The 15773-nt window shown below is 41.7% G+C and overlaps 1 protein-coding gene across 6 annotated transcripts in view; it reads right to left on the bottom strand.

Moving 5' to 3' along the window:
• USP16 (ubiquitin specific peptidase 16) overlaps nt 1-15773 on the bottom strand; it is a 31594-nt gene extending 15821 nt beyond the window's left edge. For 2 of the 6 annotated variants that reach the window (XM_024239422.3, XM_063720798.1), the window contains exons 1-7: nt 15614-15766; nt 12440-12541; nt 9638-9816; nt 3843-3946; nt 2397-2500; nt 1303-1487; nt 349-444 (exon numbers count right to left, since the gene is read on the bottom strand). In XM_024239422.3, coding sequence (XP_024095190.3) covers nt 349-444; nt 1303-1487; nt 2397-2500; nt 3843-3946; nt 9638-9816; nt 12440-12500 — 729 coding nt within the window. In that variant the 5' untranslated portion in view covers nt 12501-12541; nt 15614-15766. Of the gene's footprint in view, nt 1-348; nt 445-1302; nt 1491-2396; nt 2501-3842; nt 3947-9637; nt 9817-12439; nt 12542-14613; nt 14677-15613 lie in introns of all 6 variants that reach the window. The other 4 variants (XM_054542870.2, XM_054542869.2, XM_024239421.3 and 1 more) reach the window with 4 other exon arrangements.

The raw sequence follows: 15773 nt of genomic DNA, 5'->3' as shown, positions 1-15773 counted from the left end.
AAAATGTAAATAATAAAAATGGATAAGGCAATATTTATTTGGTTACACGGCTGTTAAGTCACCTTAAAGATGGTAAAAATAATAATGTAAGCCTAAGGCTTCACAAACATATACGCATTCCCAAGAAGGAAGCTTAACACTCGAGCATAGAAAAACAGAGCACGCACAGAGCAAACAGATGTAAAGGCTCCTTATAACTTCTATTAGCCTGAAACTGTTCAACTTAGTAGCCTAAAGTAAAACAAAACAAACAAAAACAGTGGAAATGAGTGTCAGTTATTTAAAATAATTTAGAAAACACACATTCAGAGAAGAAAGTTACAGACTAGAAAAGTTTAAAGAACATACTGTTAATGCCAAATCAGGTGGTTCAATTTTTACAATTGTTCCAGACATTTTCACTTCTTTTAGTAGTTCTCTAAGCACTGGTGTTTGTGACAAGTTCTAGAATGTAGGGTGAAAAAAAAAGAGAAAAATTATTTAAAGGCAAATCAACTCAGATACTTCTTAAGTATCTATTCTACCAAAACAGAAAATCATGACCAACACTGAAAACTCTATACTTGGAAAATGAAAAGTTACAGATGCTTCTCTCCCTACTCTATTTGGGTCATAACTACTTCAGTTCTGAGCTTATTCATCACCTCAGTGGGGCATTCTCCAACCACCCAATCAGAAGTAGCTATCCCCAATCCTCCACCATGACTCTCTCACAACCACTTACCACCACCTGTAGCTACGTATTTGCTTCTATACGAGGTTATCCTGTGTTTCCTCCACTCAAGTGCAAGCTCCATGAAAGCAGCAGCAATATTTCACTGCACCCGAGTGCTCATCAAACTGTTTCACTGTCATGCAATAAAACTTTCCTGAAGTTTTCTTTGGCCAAGCGTGGTGGCTCACGCCTGTAATCCAAACACTTTGGGTGGCCAAAGCGGGTGGACTGCTTAAGCCCAGGAGTTCAAGACTAGCCTAAGCAACATGGCGAAACCCCGTCTCTACAAAAGATACAAACACTAGCTGGGAGTGGTGGCGCATGCCTGTAGTCTTGGCTACTCTGGAGGCTAAGGTAGGAGGATTGCTTGAGCCCAAGAGGTAGAGGCTGCAGTGAGCCGAGATCGTGCCACTGCACTCCAGCCGAGTGACAGAGTGAGACCTTGTCTCCAAAAAAAAAAAAAAAAAAAAGTTTTCTTTGTATACATAGAAATAAATTACTCAGCGGGGGAAAAACTCAATAATGTAAGTAGCAGATTCTATGTGGAAAAGGACAGTTTTTTTAAAGGGAAAAAAATGACAATGTACCTGCATAACTGCATTGAAGAAACATGTGTTTCCCAAATTACTGAGTCCTTTCACGGTTATTTGGCAAGGAGAATTCATGGGAGGATTCTCTTTAGCCATGTTTTCCTTCTTTTCTCTCTCTTGTTCATTCTTACTCTCTTTTTCTAATTTTTTATTTTCAAGTTCAATATTTCCATTATCTTTCTCTGCTTTAAAAAAAGAAGAAAAGATTTAGCAAAATGTGTAATACAGTCATATCGAATGCAGAAATATACTTGGGAAACAGTACTAGAGTTTGTGAGTTTACCTAAAGTCATTCTTTCCAACCCACCCACCCATGTGATTTTAAATAGATACAGGTAAATTGCCATCCAAAAAAAAAAAAAAAAAAACCCAATAAACAAAAAATACTCAGACCTAAAGTAAGCATTAGTTTGATAAATGAAACCAAACAGTATGTGCTTTGGTATAAATCTCCCTTTTTTACTGCACAAAAATTCTTTACAAATGAAAACATCTTATCTTGTGAAATTAAGAATATAAAACAATCAAGAACATGGACATGAAATAAATTTTTTAATGAATTCTGTGGGTCAAAAATCAATCCTAAAGTAACAAACAAATAATTCTGGCTCTGACAAAGATACTTGTGACAATAAAAACTTAAAAAACATGCTTAAAGCAAATGCTGTTTGTCAGCCAATTAATTTAATTATGCATGGAAAGAACCTAAGAAATATCTGACCATTAGAAGGAATCACAAATGCTTTATGTTATCCCAGCAGACAGACTGAAATCTTGCTACTACAAAATGTACGACAGTAAGAACAGTGTAAGGCAGGTGTATAGGAAGCCTGGCTAGGGTTATGGGAATTATCTTAGTCTTAGCATTATTGGCCATTACCTTAGTCTATGGCCTTCATCACATCTGACTAGATCATTTCTCACAGCCCTTCTAATACCTTATAGTTAAACCAAAAATAGTTTCATAGTTTGAAATCAACCATAACTAATGTTACTCAGCTGTATGTAACTCTAGGTAGTATAACAAATCTAAGTATCAGCAGATACATAAATCAACATTTGGTGTATATTAAAGAAACAAATTATTTTACCTGGCTTTGGAGTTGTAATGCCGGCTTGTTTTCTGACATAATCAACCACTTGACCCAATTGGTTTGAACTACAATACTGGACCTCATTATCACATATGTAACACCTGTGACCCAAAAAGCACAGATGAAAAATGACAAAATGACAACTAAAAAGGGGGAGACAAATAATAATTCCTGGAATCAAAGTGTGTAACTGCCAACTTATTCTATTAAAGAAACTGAACGTAAAAATTCTGTTTTCCTGAAGAAGACTATGCATATTAACTCTGGTTTATTATTAATAAAATTAGCCAGAATTATGGCTGCATATAAGTAGTACAATGAAATACTCCAAACGTTTTACTTTACTGGTTATGACATTGAAGTCAAAAGATTTTTCTACATATATTTTAAAATACAGAATTACACTAACAAAAATAATAACTTTTTTTTGTTTTGTTTTTTGTTTTTTTTTTGAGACGGAGTCTCGCGCTGTCACCCAGGCTGAGTGCAGTGGCAGGATCTCGGCTCACTGCAAGCTCTGCCTCCTGGGTTCACACCATTCTCCTACCTCAGCCTCCTGAGTAGCTGGGACTACAGGCGCCCGCCATCACGCCCAGCTAGTTTTTTTTTGTATTTTCAGTAGAGATGGGGTTTCAACGTGTTAGCCAGACAAAAGTAACAACTTTTACAATTGAAAGATGCCATTCAAGCCAGGCACGGTGGCTCATGCCTGTAATCCCAGCACTTTGGGAGGCCAAGGCATGTGTATCACGAGGGGATCACAAGGTCGGGAGTTTGAGACCAGCCTGACCAACATGGTGAAACCCCATCTCTACTAAAAACACAAAAATTAGCCGGGCGTGGTGGTGCATCCCTGTAATCTCAGCTACACAGGAGGCTGAGGCAGAAGAATTGCTTGAACCTGGGAGGCAGAGGTTGTGTTGAGCCGAGATCGCACCACTGCACTCCAGCCTGGGCGACAAAAAGAGATTCCATCTCAAAAAAAAAAAAAAAAAAAAAAAAAAGATGTCATTCAGTGAAGACTACTGTGAAAATGATTTTTAAGACGTAAAAATCTGTTTCAATGATGTTACAATGCAGTATCTATAACATACCAACCTGACATTTATTTTCATGCAAATTCATAGCCAAAATTTTATTACAATTTTATCTGAAATTTGTTCTTAGCGTCCCTATCTCCACTATATGCCTTATAATATCACAAGCAAGAAAAACAAAGGGGTAAAGATTCTTAAGTCTTCTATGTTACAATTTTTGTGTTTGTGCAAATGTCCAAGTAAAAGCTTCTCATAATACTGCATTCTTTAGCTTTGTGAAAGTGATGGTATTTTAAAACATACTACAAAAATTTTAAATTGCTTTCTTCTTAAACATATTTAAACATTTCCATTCTCTAATATTTCAAATAATTTCCACCCAAGAGGCAGAGGAACTGAAACTCACCATACACTCCAGTTGTCCAAACTAAGAACCAGACAGTGAGGTTCAGATCTTGGCGTCAGATAGTGCTTCAAGGCATGCTGCTCCTGAGAATTTCTGCCACAGCCCTAAAAAAATCATAATCATAAACCTCAAAGCCATAAAAATTCAGCAAGAGGGGAGAATGCATAATCTATCATAAACAAGGAAGTGGCTTATGAAATTCTGCCATTCTTACAATCTTGAAAAGAAAATGTTAGACTCTAGAATCAGTATTTTGTTAAAACTTAAATATGCACAGGCAACTGAGAACATTTAAGTCAAAGTATTTAGAAAACCATGCACTCGCTAGGCGCAGTGGCTCACACCTGTAATCCCAGCACTTTGGGAGGCCGAAGCAGGGGGCGGGGGGATCACCTGAGGTCAGGAGTTCGAGACCAGCCTGACCAACATGGTGAAACCCCGTCTCTACTAAAAATACAAAAATTAGCCAGGCGTGGTGGCGCACGTCTGTAATCCCAGCTAATTAGGAGGCTGAGGCAGGAGAATTGCTCAAACTCAGGAGGCAGAGGTTGCAGTGAGCCAAGATCACGCCTGGGCCTGCACTCCAGCCTGGGCAACAAGACCAAAAACTCCATCTCAAAATAAAAAAAAAGAAAACCATGCACTCAAAGTACTCTTCCTCTCCAACTTTCCAGCCCAAATTAAACCACACTAATGCAGTCAAGTCTGGTTTGGATTCCTTAACAGTCTCCTAAACATTCCCCTAACTTCAGCCTTCTTCTTCACATGCATATTCTTTCAGTTTAATGTTCCTAAAACAAAGCTCTGTTCATATACCATTCAAAAACTATGAATTGCTCTTTTAAACTCCTAAAAAACAAACCTGACATCCTCTGACCCCGACATATCTCTCCAGTGTTAACTCCCACATTCTCTTATTCACAAACCAACAACCAGCTAAAAAACACACTGAGCACTTTTCACAACTATGCAATTTTGTTCACATTATTCTATTTATCCAGAATCCTTTATGAACACTGCTACCTAACCAAATCCCACCCACTCTTCAAGATCTTGCTCAAAAGCCACCTCCTCCCAGAAGCCTATACTTATCTCCCAGATGAGAAAATACTGTCTCCTTCCTTTAAACAAATTCTATAAAACATGGTGTAAATTCCTAGTGGCATTCCTTATTTTTTACCTTGTACTAACATTATTGATATTTATATCCTTTCTCACCTGGTCTATAAATCCCAAAGGCTCAAAGCAATAGACTTAATCTATTACCAAATATTCTAGAACACAGGAGGTGGTCAAAAAACACTATTTAAACAAGTAAATGGGAGACTTTTACCTATAAGATATATAGGCTTATTCATAAAAGAACATGACCAAAACTTCTGCTTCCAGCTAGTCAGATCACTGCTAAGAAACATATCTTCACTGTGTATCTACTGGAACCAGTCTATCAACTTTTGGACCACAGTACAACAACCGGTCCTGTTTCCATTGCAGCCAGATAATATACTTTGGAGAAGAAATATACATTGGTAGTTTCTAATTCCTTAACTATGATCCCAAACACTATTCGCTTACTTTATCCCACTGAACATTTAATTACAAAATAAATTAACATTTGATACTATTTTTGAAAATTACAACATCATTTGAGATCATTTGAAACATAGTTGTCTTGAGACAACAGTTAAGAATCATTAGCTAACAGTGCCAAAGGTATCTAGTGGGAAAAAAGTTAGCAGTTTATACTGACATGTCGTATTCTTACAAATTAAAAAGGTAGCAAGTAAAATTTGTAACACAAAATATATTCTGAAAAACCGAAATAGCAAAGTATATTCATACTCACCATATGTATTTAAAAGGTTACAATTAAACCTTTCAAATACAAGTAAACAATATTCTTTTCTAACATACAGATTTTTTTAACTGACCACAATGAGATATCAGTATTTAACTATCATGATGGCTAAAATAAAAAACCGTGACAATTGTAAATGCTGACAAAAATGAAGAAAAAGTGAATCATTCACACACTGCTAGTAAGAATATAAAAGGTAGAGTCACTGTGAAAAAACAGTTTGGCAGTTTCTTAAAAAACTAAACATTAAATTGCCATAGGACCCAGCAATTGCACTCTTGGACATTTATCCTAGAGAAATGAAATCTAAGTGCACACAAAAACCTGTACACAAATGTTAATAGCAGCTTTATTTGTAATCACCAAAAATGGGATCAGCCCAGATGTTGTCATTCGACAGGTAAACAGCAAAAACAAGCTGTTGTACATACATACCATAAAATATGCTCAGTAATAAAAAAAAAGAGCAAACTTGATACACACAGCTTTGATAAATCTTCGGGTGATTATGCTGAGTGAAAAAGCCAATCCTGGCTGGGCATGGTGGCTCACATCTATCATCTTTGCACTTTGGGAGGTCCAGCGGGGTGGATCACTTGAGCCCAGGAGTTCAAGACCAGCCTGGGCAGTATACTAAAACCACATCTTTACAAAAAATACAAAAATTAGCCAGGAGTGGTGGCATGCAGGTGTAGTCCCAGCTACTCAGGAGGCTGAGGTGGGAGGATCACTTGAGCCTGGGAGGTGAAGGCTGCCGTGAGCTGTGATTATACCATTGAACTCCAGCCTGGGTGACAGAGTGAAACCCTATCTCAAAAAAAGAAAAAAGCGCTCCCTCCCCCTCTCCCTCCCCCTCTCCCCTTTCTTGGGTCTCCCTCTCCTTCTTTCTTCGGTCTCCCTCTGTTGCCAAAGCTGGACTGTACTGCCATGATCTCGGCTCGCTGCAACCTCCCTGCCTCGGGCTCCTGTGATTCTCCTGCCTCAGCCTGCCGAGTGCCTGGGATTGCAGGCACGTGCCGCCACGCCTGACTGGTTTTTGTATTTTTGGTGGAGACGGGGTTTTGCCGTGTTGACCGGGCTGGTCTCCAGCTCCTGGCCTCGAATGATCTGCCCGCCTCAGCCTCCCGAGGTGCTGGGATCGCAGACGGAGTCTCGCTCACTCAATGCTCAATGCTGCTCAGGCTGGAGTGCAGTGGTGTGATCTCGGCTCGCTGCAACCTCCACCTCCCAGCCGCCTGCCTTGGCCTCCTAAAGTGCTAAGATTACAGCCTCTGCCCCGCCGCCACCCCGTCTAGGAAGTGAGGAGCGTCTCTGCCTGGCCGCCCATTGTCTGGGATGTGAGGAGCCCCTCTGCCCTGCCACCCCCTCTGGGAAGTGAGGAGCGCCTCTGCCCGGCCGCCATCCCATATAGAAAGTGAGGAGCGTCTCTGCCCGGCCGCCCATCGTCTGGGATGTGAGGAGCGCCTCTGCCCGGTCGCCCCTTCTGGGAAGTGAGGAGCGCCTCTGCCCGGTCGCCCTGTCTGGGAGGTGAGGAGCGCCTCTGTCCAGCCGCCGCCCCGTCTGGGAGGAAGTGAGGAGCACCTCTGCCCGGCCGCCCCATCTGGGAGATGAGGAGCACCTCTGCCCGGCCGCCCCGTCTGGGAGGTGAGGAGCACCTCTGCCTGGCCGCCACCCCGTCTGGGAGGAAGTGAGGAGTGCCTCTGCCCGGCCGCCCCATCTGGGAAGTGAGGAGCGCCTCTGCCTGGCCTCCCCGTCTGGGAAGTGAGGAGGAAGTGAGGAGCGCCACTCCCCGGCCGCCCGTCTGGGAGGTGAGGAGCACCACTGCCCAGCCGCCCTGTCTGGGAGGTGAGGAGCACCACTGCCCAGCCGCCCTGTCTGGGAGGTGAGGAGCGCCTCTGCCCAGCCGCCCTGTCTGGGAGGTGTACCCAACAGCTCCGAAGAGACAGCGACCATCGGGAGCGGGCCATGAGGACGATGGCGGTTTTGTTGAAAAGAAGGGGGGGAAGTGTGGAGAAAGGAAGGACAGATCAGATTGTTGCTGTGTCTGTGTAGAAAGAGGTGGGCATAGGAGACTCCATTTTGTTCTGACTAGGAGAAATTCTTCTGCCTTGGGATGCTGTTGATCTATGGCCTTTCCCCCAGCCCCGCGCTCTCTGAAACATGTGCTGTGTCAACTCAGGGTTAAATGGATTAAGGGCGGTGCAAGATGTGCTTTGTTAAACAGATGCTTGAAGGCAGCATGCTCTTTAAGAGTCATCACCACTCCCTAATCTCAAGTACCCAGGGACACAAACACTGCAGAAGGCCGCAGGGACCTCTGCCTAGGAAAACCAGAGACCTTTGTTCATGTGTTTATCTGCTGACCTTCTCTCCACTATCATCCTATGACCCTGCCATATCCCCCTCTCGAGAAACACCCAAGAATGATCAATAAATACTTCATAAAAAAAAAAAAGAAAAAGAAAAAAGAAAAAGCCAATCCCCAAATGCTGCACACTGTATGACTCCATTTACATCACATTTTTGATGAAATGACTAAATTTAGAAATACAGAATAGAATGGTAGTTGCCAGGGGCTGCAGAGAGTGGTGGCAGCAGGGAGGTGGGTATGATTATACAAGGGCAACACAAGAGATCCCTGTGATGTTCAACTATTTAGTATCGTGACTGTGGTGGTGAATAATCTACACAGGTGACAAAAGTGTACAGAATGTAATACACATATACACACACACACATGCACAAAAAAGAAGTCAAACTCAGGAGATCTGATTGCGATTGGTGTGTTGTTTCAATCTTAATATCCTGGTTGTGATATTATACTCATTTTGTAAAATGTTACCACTGGGGGACTCTGAGAAAAATGCATAGGGATTTCTCTGTATTATTTGTTAGATCTGCACATGGATCTATAATAACCTCAATAAGATTTTCAATTTGAAAACGTAAAAAAAAAAAAAAATCCTGGCTGGGCACAGTGGCTCACGCCTGTATTCCTAGCACTTTGAGGGAGCCAAGGTCAGTGGATCACTTGAAATCAGGAGTTTGAGACCAGCCTGGCCAACATGGCAAAACCCCATCTCTACTAAAAATACAAAAATCAGCCAGGCATGGTGGCACACACCTGTAATTCCAGCTACTTGGAGACTGAGGCAGGAAAACTGCTTGAACCTGGGAGGTGGAGGTTGCCATGAGCCAAGATTGTCCCACTGCACTCCAGCCTGGGTGACAGAGTGAGACCCTATCTCAAAAAAACAACAAAAGACTGGCTATCTGCTTCATCTTGAAGCCTCATGACTTCATGACTACTGCCTAGTAGCCCAATTTCCTAACATATAAGCTTAACTTGCCACCACTAAGGGTAACTGAGAGACCCTGACTTTAGTACAACAGTAATAACTGTGAGCTGGTAGAGTAGACACTGTGATGTGCCAGCCAGACATGCCCTCACTGCCAAAGATCAAGGTACTACTCATTCCCCCAGGTGCTGAGAATGTGGCCGGCTGAGAGCTCACAGTCTAGTCCATCCATCCCCAGGAATCAGTCTCAACAAAAGGGAGCTGTCTTGCCCAAGGTTACTTCCTGCTCTAGGGACAGGCCACATCCAATGACTGGTCTATGCACAGGTAGAAAGGTCTAGCTCCTTGCCTCAATTCAGGCAAGAGATCACTGTGGGATTGGCTGAGACCCTGTTGCCACTGCCTCTTCATTCAACTTCTCCCTATGCTTAATCTTGCTTCCCTTACTTTTACTGATGTGGTACCAGAGAACACTCCACCACCTATACACACATCTCAGACTCAGAACTGGTTCCCCAGAGAACATGATCTATGTTACTAGTATCCTTTTATCCATACTGTACTTTCACGTAATACCTTCTAAAGTAAGTTCAAAGAGTTTTCTAAAATCCCATGTTGATTTTAAAACGTAAGCATACCTGATGGCCACATTTAAGACATAGCCAAACTGAAGGCTTTTCTTCTGTTTCTTCTTCAGCTTTATCTTTCACTTTATTGTCAGTCTTACAGTCTTGGCAGATATTCCATTCCACATTCACTAAAGCCTTTTTCAAGTTACCTTGTTCCAATCCTTTTCTAATGTGTCTGCACACAGGTTCTATTAAAACAAATAATAGACAAGGAATATATAAGGTCAAAAATGACTTTCTTCAGTTAATCTCAAAACTTACCCTTGATTCACATTTCAAAAATGAAATTTACTCTATAAACTGTTAAGATATTCTGAACTTAAAATTGTTTGATATTTGAATAATATGAGATAAATATGTGAGAAAGAGATTTGACACAAATTTGTGAAGTTTCGCTTTCTTGAAGTCCTAAATATAACCACCACTGTCCCCCACTACAAATTCATTTCAATTTATTTGGCTATTTCCTTTAAATTAAGGCCCTTTATCATATTTATGATTCTCTTTATCTTTAAAGATTTGTAGAAAACGTCCTTCATTCAGTCAATAATACACCTACTATAGGGCAGGCACTGTGCTAGACGCTCAGGAGCCCAAAATTGACCAAGTCACAGCTGTTTTCTTTGAGTAGCTCACATTCTGGAAGGAAAGGCAGCTAAATAAATTAATGTATAAGAATCTCCAAAACATGGTATAGCAGCACAAGAAGAGAAGGCTAAAGTCACCAAAAGTTTCACAGGGGAGGTAACATCTGTGCAATCCTAGAAGATAATAACAGTAATAAAAATTGCTGATATTAATTAAATACGTCCTATGAACTTTGTTAAATGTTTTGAATACATTATCCCATTTAATCCTTACAATCACCCTAGAAGACACTATTATTCCCAATGACAAATGAGAAAACTAAGATTTAGTGCCCACATAACTACTGAGTATCTATGCCAGAATTTAGACTCAAGTCTTTCAGACTTCATACCTCACACTTTAAACTGCGACCTCAGGGAGTGAAGGGCAATCTGAAAATGCCAATGCCAAGAACAAAAACATGTAAAAGTGCATGCTGTCTCCCCAGATGATGGAGTTACACAATGTGCAAAAATGAGCAGCTGAACCTGAGGCTGAAAACTCTGTTGGGACCAAGATAAGTAAAGAGCTTTGCAAACCACTCTACAGTGCTGAGTTGTTTCAGGAACACTGGAGGTTTAGAAACTAGTCAAGTGGCATAATTAGCTTTATGTCCAATGATCTTGCACCAAGAAAAGAAATATAAATGCAAATGGGATCAGGTGGAAAAACTACCAAATCTCAGTAGTCAAAGAAATACAAACTAGAAAAAGAAGGTACCCTTTATTTTTTTTTTTTTTTTTTGAGATGGAGTCTTGCTCTGTTGCCCAGGCTGGAGTGCAGTGGTGCAATCTCGGCTCACTGCAAGCTCCGCCTCCCAGGTTCACGCCATTCTGCCTCAGCCTCACAAGTAGCTGGGACTACAGGCGCCCACCACCACGCCCAGCTAATTTTTTGTATGTTTAGTAGAGACGGGGTTTCACCGTGTTAGCCAGGATGGTCTCGATCTCCTGACCTTGTGATCCGCTCACCTCGGCCTCCCAGAGTGCTGGGATTACAGGCATGAGCCACCGCACCCGGTCAGAAGGTACCCTTTTTTAACTATCAAATCAGCACAGATGTTTACAGATGATACTAACCAGCGCTGATGAAGGTTCAGGGAAATGGGCACTTTACTACGCTACTAGGGGGCCTGGAAATTAGTAAAACATGTCTGGATGGCAATTTAGCAACAGAATCAAAAGGGTCTTAAAAATGTTTACACCCTTCGATTCAAAAATTATATATGTGTATTAGGAAAATATTTGGATGTACACAGAGATTTAGCTATAAAGTTGTTTACTACTGAGCCATTCATGATACTAAAAAGTTAAAGATTACCTAAATTTGTAACAGTAGAAAATTATCTAAATAAATTGTGAAATATGCATCCATGGTCTTTGCTAAATGCAATAATATGCCATTAAAAACGTTGTTGAAGGTAGGGCACGGTGGCTCATGCCTGTAATCCCAGCACTTTGGGAGGCTGAGGCAAGCGGATCACTTGAGGTCAGGAGTTCAAGACGAGCCTGGCCAACATGGTGAAACTCTGTCTACTAAAAATACAAAAATTAGCTGGGTGTGGTGGAGCACACCTGTAATCCCAGCTACTCATGAGGCTGAGACAGGAGAATTGCTTGAACCCTCAAGGCAAAGGCTGCAGTGAGCTGAGATCACGCTACTGCACTCCAGCCTGGGCAACAGAGCCAGACTCCGTCTCAGAAAAAAAAAAACAAAAAAGATGTAGAAAGTCAGGTGCAGTGGCTCTCACATGTAATCCCAGCACTTTTGGAGGCCGAGGCAGGCGGATCACTTGAGGCCAGGAGTTCAAGACCAGCCTGACCAACACAGGGAAACCCCATCTCTATTTAAAAAAAAAAAAAAAATTAGCTGGCTGTGGTGGGATGTGTCTGTAATCCCAGCTACTCAGAGGCTGAGGCACGAGAGAACCATTTGAACCTGGGAGGCGGAGGTTGCAGTGAGCTGAGATTGCACCACTGCACTCCAGCCTGGGCGACAGAGCGAGACTCTTTCTCAAAAAAAAAAAAAAAAAAAAGTAGAAGACTATTAAATGACATATAGATACAAACATTATATTAAAATGCAGATAACATAACAATAATATGCAGCTTTATACCATTTTCATATTTTAAAACATACTCATTTAGAGATATAAACATTAAAGATTCAATCAATGAAATATACCTAAAGTTTCAGAGGAATCATCGATCGGAACAGTTTTTCCCTTTGTCCGTTTCTTTCCCATGTTGGCACTTTATGGATTACTTACTGACACAGAATAACAATCTAGAAAACAAGATAAAGTTAGCTTGACCAAAAAAAAAAGTATGTCTTATATTTCTCTAGGAGACAGTAATATAACTAAGCCACATATATTATGCATGTCTATCACACTGTAATTTACAAAGACCAATCACATATAATCATCTAATTTTCAACAGGAACTCAAGTAGATAGAATAGTTATCTCCCGTTTTTCATAGCATAGGAAAGTGATTCTTAGCAAGCTTAAGAGGTTTTCAATACACGTAAAGTTCAGGAGAGAACCTTGGTCATCTTACACAGATCTTGAACAGTTTCACAACTTGATACTCTTAGGCAGGTGACTCCTCACTACATACATGTGAAATAATGGTGGCACTTTAATCAGAAAACTGATTTTCTTCCTTTCTAAGCTACCTTTCTTAGCTCTGCAGTCTATGCAAATTAAACTGATAATTTCTCTAATAAAAATTAAAAATAATTCTAACAACCTCCTGAAGGGAGTTAGAAAATTTCCAAAATGGCTTCAAAGCCAAATACAAAAAGTGATACACTGTTGTGCATTTTCCACACCAGGATTTCCTATGCGTATCAGCTAAATGGAAATTGATTACAACTGCATTCTCAACTATTTACATTATTATATTATTGCCAAAACCACTTTGGAAGGCTATGACAAATCTAGCTGCACATCAAATCTTCACCTTTTTAGTCAACAATTCAAACTTAGAAAACATGAAAAGTGCTAAAAGTACATACAGGTCTACCTAATTATACAGAACTATAGATTTTAAAAATAAATACAAAAAATAGCACCCAAGTTCTTGCCTCCAATCCAACTCACTCTAATCGGTGTAGGAGTTCAGTACTAGATTCATCTCCCAGTTATGCCATTTTTATCATATCACTCTCTTGATTGAAAGCATTTAACAGTTTCCCGGACCACACTCCCTAAACTTTGCACTCATAGGCCTTTATAAATTCGGCCCCAATGCTCGGCTAATCCTGACTATTACGCCTCAACAACAACAAAAAAAACCACTAAAGTTATAACTATATAGTGCTTTTGATCTTCAAAGCCCTTTCACAAACATTACTACATTGGATTTTCATAACACTTTAAATAGAGGCATTTCACTCAAGGAGAAAAGTCATGAAAAAAAAATGGTGAAAGATCACACAAACGATGAGCTAAAAGGCAGATGTTGTCTGGGTGCGGTGGCTCACGCCTGTAATCCCAACACTTTGGGAGATCGAGGTGGGAGGATGGCTTGAGGCCAGAAGTTCAAGACTAGCCTGGGCAACAAAGCGACACTCTATCTCTACAAAAAAAAAAAGGTAAAACGCGGATGTTTGGGTTTCAAGACTACCACTTTTTACCTGCCAATCAAGTCCGTCTCTTTTTTTTTTTTTTGAGACGGAGTCTTGCTCTGTCGCCCAGGCTGGAGTGCAGTGGCACGATCTCGGCTCACTGCAACCTCTGCCGCCCGGGTTCAAGTGCTTCTCCTGCCTCAGCCTCCCGAATAGCTGGGATTACAGACGCCCACCACCACGCCCGGCTAATTTTTGTATTTTTAGTACAGACGGGGTTTCACCATCTTGGCCACGCTGGTCTGAACTCCTGACCTCGTGATCCACCTGCCTCGGCCTCTCAAAGTGCTGGGATTACAGGCGTGGGCCACAGCACCTGGCCAAGTCCGTCTCTTGTACTCCACTCCAAAACACTTCGTACCCTCCCCGCCTTGATGTCTTTGATTTCTAGCTGTAATATTCTATCTAAATCTTACCAATCTTGCAAGCTCTCCATTTCAAGGAAGCCTTAGACAATCATTCTACTCTAAATAAACCTCTCCACTGAACTTCCCCAGTATTTATGGTATGCTCTAGTCATCTTGTCCCCTTATCCCATATTCTAGTGAATTTCTTAAATCTTTAATCTGGGTTTATGTTATTTCTCTAAGCAGAATCTAAAGTTCTTAAAAAATAAATGGTATCAAGCATAGTTTTGGAACTGCCTATAATATCTAGCATAATGTTAGTACATAGCAGGTCCTGAAGAAATACTTCGTGCATTGAAATAGAAAAATAGAATAGTACCTGAGACATAAAGGATGATTAGAAGGTGCAAAAGTAGGTACATAAGAATGAAGCAAACAAGTTCTGGTGAAAAAGAAAAGGGTGAAAAATAAGAAGTCAGAAGTCTGCGGTAGTGAAGACAGGCAGCACTAGTAAATCTGGTTTGAGGATTGCAGCAGCTTAGACTCCATAGGAAAACTTGAAAGACGAATTGTTAATTACTGCAGGCAGAGGACATAGAGGGGTCACTCCAGTGCTGCGGAAAGAGCCTCAGTAAAGTTCTGACAACTATAAAGGCAACTAATGAGTCATGAGGAGAGAATACTGTGACTTCCATCAGCTATAAAACATCAATAAACTTAATACACTTTTCAAGTAGTGTCATCGGATGAGCATTAACGTCTTAGTGAAATGACTCTTCGCAGGACTCCATACAAAATCTAAATCAAAGATAGTCTTGCCGGTTCTCATATTATTCCAAGTCTCTTCTCTCTCTGCACTCCCAGTCTTCCCCTGCCTACTCGGTTCCATTAAAAATGTAAGCGTGTGGAAAACTCTGTCAGCAGGTCTTAACGTGGCTTTCAAGTTTTGTGTATATCAATCCTCTCCTAGGTAGAGTCAATTGGATAAGTGACAGATCCTGCTTTTCCTACCAGCCGTATGAACACGGCTGCAAATCCAGCCCCAACCCATAGGGTAGTCCCTGCCACGCGCCACCCACCCATTTGCTCGGCGCCTGCCACACCTTCCCTCTCCTCCCCTTCTAACTGCTCCGATCCCACGGGGGAACCTCGGGGTCCACGGGGTCGAGAAGGCCGCCAGCAGCGGCATCTCATTGGCCAGCTTCTGGAACTGACAGGACATGCAGCCAATGAGATCGCAGTACCGGAGAGTAGCCGGGTTACGCGCTTCAGGAGAGGGGCCTTCAAGAAGAGAACGAAGTTGGGGCGGAAAACAGGGGCTCTCCCAGCGCAGGAAGCCAGGCGAGCGACGACTGCCAGGTAGTGGGACCAGAACTCACCCACGGCAACAGAGCCCATAACTGCATCCCCTCATGGGCCTTTGGGCTGTGCAGCCAGCTCCGTCTTCCTCCTGGTGACGAATTGAGAGCGACGGAGTCGAAGCCAGAGTGACCCCTGGAAAGCAACAACTTCCGGAACGCGGCATTATGGGAAGTGACT

Source organism: Pongo abelii, chromosome 22, assembly GCF_028885655.2.
Source record: "Pongo abelii isolate AG06213 chromosome 22, NHGRI_mPonAbe1-v2.0_pri, whole genome shotgun sequence".
NCBI classification, from domain to species: Eukaryota; Metazoa; Chordata; class Mammalia; order Primates; family Hominidae; genus Pongo; species Pongo abelii.
Note: the sequence above shows the minus strand (reverse complement) of the source record. Positions and strands in the feature narration are given on the sequence as shown.